Source organism: Acanthamoeba castellanii (assembly GCF_000313135.1).
Source record: "Acanthamoeba castellanii str. Neff unplaced genomic scaffold scf7180000084711, whole genome shotgun sequence".
NCBI lineage: Eukaryota > Discosea > Longamoebia > Acanthamoebidae > Acanthamoeba > Acanthamoeba castellanii.
The window spans coordinates 227,676-234,022 of record NW_004457391.1 but is presented as its reverse complement, the minus strand read 5'-3'; the positions used below and the strand labels follow the sequence as shown (position 1 = coordinate 234,022).

General features: G+C 59.3%; 2 protein-coding genes and 1 pseudogene across 2 annotated transcripts in view; 2 read left to right on the top strand and 1 right to left on the bottom strand.

Moving 5' to 3' along the window:
* Positions 1 to 1,068, top strand: part of ACA1_378500 — a 1,850-nt pseudogene extending 782 nt beyond the window's left edge.
* A 986-nt stretch (positions 1,069 to 2,054) lies between these two features.
* Positions 2,055 to 4,015, top strand: ACA1_378490 (uncharacterized protein; the record flags this gene model as incomplete). The annotated part of the gene is made up of 9 exons (XM_004337675.1): positions 2,055 to 2,082; positions 2,103 to 2,212; positions 2,334 to 2,533; positions 2,606 to 2,783; positions 2,922 to 3,083; positions 3,172 to 3,298; positions 3,389 to 3,495; positions 3,585 to 3,709; positions 3,790 to 4,015. The coding sequence occupies 9 exons, from the start codon at positions 2,055 to 2,057 to the stop codon at positions 4,013 to 4,015; spliced, it is 1,263 nt and encodes a 420-aa protein (XP_004337723.1).
* A 65-nt stretch (positions 4,016 to 4,080) lies between these two features.
* The window catches only part of ACA1_378280 (uncharacterized protein), a gene marked incomplete at both ends in the record, with an annotated part of 3,959 nt that continues 1,692 nt past the window's right edge, over positions 4,081 to 6,347 (bottom strand). Inside the window, 6 exons of the mRNA XM_004337674.1 lie at positions 4,081 to 4,492; positions 4,566 to 4,728; positions 4,856 to 4,973; positions 5,039 to 5,371; positions 5,570 to 5,718; positions 5,876 to 6,191. Coding sequence (XP_004337722.1) covers positions 4,081 to 4,492; positions 4,566 to 4,728; positions 4,856 to 4,973; positions 5,039 to 5,371; positions 5,570 to 5,718; positions 5,876 to 6,191 — 1,491 coding nt within the window. The remainder of the gene's footprint in view (positions 4,493 to 4,565; positions 4,729 to 4,855; positions 4,974 to 5,038; positions 5,372 to 5,569; positions 5,719 to 5,875; positions 6,192 to 6,347) is intronic.

Sequence of the window (6,347 nt, the reverse complement as noted above, 5' to 3'; positions counted from 1 at the left end):
CGCTGGTGGTCGCAGAAGCCCTGTCCTCAGATGACGCTGAGCTCGAGTGCGCAGGCGGGGTTGCGAACCAGTTCCGCCTGTCGCACATGCACGAGCTCAATACGGGTCGCACGCCGTTGCTCTCGTTCATGTTCTACACCGGGGCGTTGACCTACGCTCGATCTCCGCCCAAGCTCAAGCACTCCCTGCGCATCCCGAACAACGTGGCCCGCAAGGAGTTTACAGTCGAGCTGCAGAGGCTGCTGGACATCGATGAAATTGGAGTGCAGCAGCTGCGCGGGGCGATCGTGAAAATGGTGGACGGGAGGCAGGTCGAGCCGTTTTGTCAAGCTGTCTCCCGATTCCTGCTGCGCGGACTTGACAGACGTGATGCGCTCAGTGGGGAGGACCCCTTTGCACAAGGTACTCATTGTGAGACCACCTTGGTGGGTGGGGAGGAGGGGTTGATACAAACGACTAACACACCATGGGGTGTGGGGGGGGGGCAGCTGTCTACAATGCGATGTTGCTTGCTCGCCGCCCTGGCGACTGTGTGAGGAAGGAGTATAAAGTCAACCCAGTGGCCAGGCACTCCAACACATCAGGTCCCACACTGGATGTCGTCTACATCAGCCAGCAGGTGGTCGCCCCCCAGAAACCGCAGGTATTTGCATGGAACACATGGACTCTGTCTCTCTCATTTCCACAAGATTGACTGTTCTCTCTCTCTTCATGCCCACACAGCACTACTGTTTCACACTCAAGAATGTGAAGGTGCAAGGGCTGGTGCTTGGCCAAGGTGTGCAGAGCTGGGAGAAGCAGGTTGAGATCTCCCGTACTATTGACAACATGGGTGGTGATGACGAGGCTGTCCTTGACCTGCCCCTTGCCAAGGGGGACAACTTCAGGAAGCCTGGGTCCATGGTGTGGACTGTGTTGGAGGAGGTGATCCAAGAGGCTCAAGGTAAATATGTGCCCGCCCTGCAGGCTGAGGTTGGGGAGGCCAATGTCCATTGCTGGGCTCTGGTGCGGGTGGGCATGACAAGGATTGTTTGCAAGAAGGTCCTTCCTGTTGAACAACAACAATAAAATGGATTTGGACCAGCACCAACAGCAACAGTCCTGAAGACCTGAAATGTTGAAGCTGTTTTCCAAAAGCTTGAGTTGGTGCCCAGTAACTCACAGGGACCCCATAGTGTTGCAGGGAAAACCCTAAAACTTGCTTGGGATTCCCTTCACTCTGGATTTTGCTAGTGTTTCAAGTGTGGTGGTGGTTGCTAGTGATGACCATGACAATGGTGGTAATGTGCAGGTGATTTCTCACACTGGGTGTGAGTTCAACATAATCTTGTTCAACACCAGCAGTGGGTTGGTGTATCTCCAGGGCCAGCTCACCATCCTTGCCAACCAACCCAAAGTCAACAATGCCTGGAAGGTACAGGAGTACTTTGTGTTCCACTACAACTATGAACATGAGGAAAATGTACACCACTCAGGTCACACCATAGGAGTGCTGATTGATCATTGTTTTGGTTACACAACAAACCACATGTGTCCTGTGGCTCACACACACAGATTCCGAATGCTCTGTGGGGCAGAGGTGGGGCAGCATTGAAGCCAAAAGGGTAGTAGCTCCACGCGATCAGCCGCACATTCAACAAGGCTCGCACCTCGTTGCCGCTCTTCAGCCCAATCAATACACCCAAGGTTTCATGAAGGAAACACAGGACCACGAAAAACAAAACGGAAAGGCTCTTGAGGGGATCGAACCCTCGACCTTCGCTTTACGAGAGCGACGCGCTACCACTACGCCAAAGAGCCCTTCGTTGTCGCTGGCAGGTTGCCATTGTCAATCGGGCGTCCTGTCTTTCGTGAGCTTCCCCAAACAAGGCCCTGAAAAAATAGCAACTCCTTTTCAATCGTCGTCATCCGCCAGTTCAGCTGCATTTTAATATTCGTCTTGCCCGGCACGAGACTTCAAGCAAACACTACAAGATTTAATATATCTTACCTCGTTCGTGACTTGTTCTCCATGGAAGGCTTGCCCAGGTAGGACACCACCAGAATAGAAAGATATGTGGTGCTGCGAAGTTAACTTTTCTGGTGCTTCGTGCAAAGTGAAGTGTTTCAACACGTGCTGTCCTTCCTCCAGGGTTCGCCGGGAGACCTGCTTGCTGCCTCCCACGTGAGCCCAGGGTTCCGCTGCCAGTGCCTCGATGAACTCTTCTTCAAGGTACCCCTTCCATCTCTCTTCCATCTCTCTTCCATCTCTCTTCCATCTTTGCGTGTCTGCTGGCGCTACACACGAGGCGGAAGCCACGCCACGACGCCGTGGGGGGGGTTTCACCTCTCAGGAGCTCTGCACGCGCGGCTGGGCCGAGAGCGCGGCGCTGCTGCCGTTCTACGGCGACAGCTGGCGCCAGCTCTACCTGGAGGGCACCAGCAAGGTGATCCCGCGCCAGGTGCAAGCCCACGCCGTCCGCCGGCTCGCGCGCCTCAAAGCCACCTTCGCCACCGACACCGACGCCACCGCTCACCTTCGGGACCGCCGCACGTACTTGAGCTCTACATCACGACACGCACGGCACGCACTACACGCACGACACGTCTAACGTGCGCTCGATAGGTTCTACGAGGGCCAGCTGAACACGGTGCTGAACCAGGTCTCGGTGGACCGGGCGGACGTGGCGGCGAAGACGGAGCAGGTGCGGGAGCTGCTCGCGCGGGCCAGGCGGGAGGAGGAACGCGACGGCCAGAGCGCACTGCACCTCTTTTGCCTCCACCACTTTGCTCTGCGTCTCACAGTGCGCCGCTTCCCGCTCGACACACACACACACACGACACGACACACACACACGACACGACACACACACACACACACACACGACACACACACGACACACACCGCACACGCACTCACGACACATATGTGCACTTGGCAGCACGTCGGGAGGGCGGTGGTGGCGCACCACGCAGCTACGGCCTACGCGTTCGCCGGTCTGGCCGTGGGCCTCTGCGTCGACGAGCCGCGCCTGGCGCGCCTGGTCCTGCTCCACTTCTACAACGCGTGCCCCTTCACCCTCCCCTACCACCCCACCCTCCCAGTACTCCCCCACCAACCTGCATTCCTGCATTCCTGCATTCCACCATGTCTACTTGCTGAATTCTTGTCATTCCTTTGTGTTCACGCAGGGCGACGCGGTGCGTCGGCGGTGGTTTCGTACGGAAGGCGGAGAGGGGGCGCTCGAGCTCGATCAGCAGAGCATGAGCGGTCTGGTGACCCTCTACGCCGCCTTTGTCCAAACTGAACCGCCCAAAGGTACTACCACCACCACTGGAATACAACCCGTCTCCTGCGATTGCTTGCTTGTCCTGACGCTGGGGCGGGTGGGTGGCGGCGGCGGTGCAGGCAAACGACATCCGTACGGGCTTCGGCACGGGTGCGCGTGGCTGGTGCGGATGCTGCACGAACCGCGCCACTTGCACTCGATCTCTGCGCTCTTTCACTTTTGCTCGGTACAAGCTGCACGCAGGCGGCCCTCCCCCCAAACAGCAGTGACTTGATCTCATCTGTCGTGTGTTGCGTGTCGCGTGTGTTGGAGCAGACCGCAAGCTTCGCTTTGATCAAGAACGAGCCGCTCTTCTACCAAGGCTTCCTCGAACAGATCAGAGAGTGGACGCACGCAGACGAGGAGCAAGGGAGCGACAGCACCGAAGCCAGTTCCCAACCGTACTCACACCGCACACACCGCACACACCGCACACGCTCCCTCTGCGCTCATCGCACACATCGCACACTTGCACGCGCAGGGGCCAATGCGGCCAGTACATGTGCCCCGGGTCCGGTGATGTGTCGATCCGCGCTGTGGGGGTGCGTCTGGAGACCGTCGTTGCCAACGCCGCGGCCGCGCTGGCCGGCACGCGAGGCCTCGAAGCGCCGGCCGGGTGGAGCCTCGACATCTCCGACCGCCCCTCCATCCTATGCCCGGCCGACCCCGCACAACCGCAACGACCAACAACCAGAATTATAACATAACATTACAAATAACAAAAAAAAACATAACATTAGCATAGCAAACATAATTAAAGAAACATACACATTTATTTGTGGGCTTTGGTGGCCTCTTCTCGGCGCCAGGACTTGAGCATGCGGAGGAAGAGGTGCTGCGGGTAGTCCCGGAGCACCTCCCTGGCGGCGCACGAGCGGTGGTACATCTTGAACAGCACCGGCGCGACGAGGCCGCTCTTCTTGGCCGCCTTCACGCAGTCGTCCATCATCGCAGCCCCGCCCGCGGGCTCACTTTCACCACCGTCCACTGCCGTTGGCTGTTGCTTGGGCGGCCACGGGATCGCAGCGAACACAGAGTCGACGTATCCGGTGAACTGGTCCCACTCGAGCCGCGCGTCGGCGTACAAGCCGCGCCACTGTGGGAAGCGCTCCAGGAACGAGGTGTGGTCGTTGGTCCTGACCACGTCCAGCATCAGCGTGGTCGACCGCTCCTCATCGTCCGACCTGTCACATGGTGTCGTGTGTGTCGTGTGTGTGTGGAGTCAGTTGATCGTCAAATGAAAGAGAGGGTATGTACCGCCAGCACAGCTTGTCGAGGGCGCGATGGGCGGGCGACTTGACCTTGACGCGGTTGAAGTTGCGGTCGGCCACCACGAACCCGCACGACACCATGGGGTCGAGGTCCAGCGACAGCTTCACCACCTGCTCCATGCTCTCGAACTGGTCGCCACCACCCTCAGCTGTCGCCGCACACACCGCACACGACACACGCACACCGCACAAGACACGCGCACACACCGCACACACCGCACGTGTCATGGAGGGGACTCTCGATGTCACGCAAGCGATTGTGGGCCGGGCACGCACGATTGTAGATCCGCTGCGGCGTCGCGCAGCCGAGCGCGCGGGCAAAGGGCTCGATGTCGGCCTCCTCCTCGAGCGTGGTCATGTCTCTCACCCCGTGCAGCACCAACCGCTCTTCCCACTGTGTGCGCGCGCGATTTGTCAGATGTGTGTGGTGTGTGTGTGTGTGTGTGGTGTGTGTCGTACGGTGTCGCTGTCGCCGTGGGCCAACACGAGCGACTGTCGATCGCAGCTCATGCAGAACATGAACACGAAGTCGGCCAACTTCTTCTTCTCGGTCGGTGTGCGGCCTTGAACGACGGCGTCGGCCTCGGGCAGGCGGTGGCCCCTCTGCCGCCAGATGTCCCAGAAGAAGTCGGCAAAGGTGGTCGTGCTCTGTCGCACCGCGGTCGCGCCGGCGGCGGCCAGGACCGACGCCACCTGGTTGGGGAAGTAGCCCTTGGCCCGGTCCTCCTCGAACTTCTCATTGGAGTAGGCCCACTCCAGCTTGGCCTCGAAGAACTTCCACGGGTTGTAGCCCTGAACCCCGCACACCATCAGTCAAAGGACACGACACGACCAACGACACGACCAACGACACGACCAACGACCAACGACCAACGACCAACGACCAACGACCAACGACCAACGACCAACGACCAACGACCAACGACCAACGACCAACGACCAACGACACGACACAACACGACACAAGCGCGCGTGATTGAGATTCCGTACGGGTCTTCGGGAGTAGTAGTAGCGTTGGCCGTCGGAGGTGACGGCGGAGATGAACTCCTCGCTGCCCTCGGGCGACTCCCACGAGGAGACGTACCAGCGGCCCTGGTAGCAGTAGAGCGTGGCCATCGTGCCGTCCACTTTCTCCGTCACTGCGCAACACGCATCATCGCACACGCACACGCGCGACACGACACACGCATCATCGACATATGACACGACACACGACACACGACACATGACAAGGTGAGGCTAGCGCCAATGAAAGAGTAGTAGCGCGATCAATTGGTGCGGGTGGCCTGGGAGTACCGGTGGCGTGGGGCCAGGAGATGTGGTCGATGGTGGGAAGGGCTTCGACGCGGTAGTGGCTGAAGAACTTGCCGTAGGGCATCACCACCACGCGCCACTCTTCGGCGCTGTCGCTGCCGCCGTCGCCAGCGCCGGCGCTGAGGAGCTCCAGCACCAACCCGTACGCACACTCCCGCACCACTGAGTCGTCCTGGGGCGAATCGAGTTTGTCGGCGCACAGGTGGAACAGGTTGCGGTGGTCCCGGTGCTCGGTCACGACGATGCTGAGCTCGCGGGTCAGCGCCTCCAGCCCGAACGCACGCACGTAGTCCAGGGTCTTTAACGATCCCGCTTCCCGATTGGCTCCTGCTCACATATATGTGAGATATAGTCACTTGTGTGCGTGTGTGTGGTGCGTGTTGTGTGTGTGTGTGTGTGTGTGTGTGTGTGTGTGTGTGTGTGTGTGGTGTGTGGTGTGTGTGTGGTGTGTGTG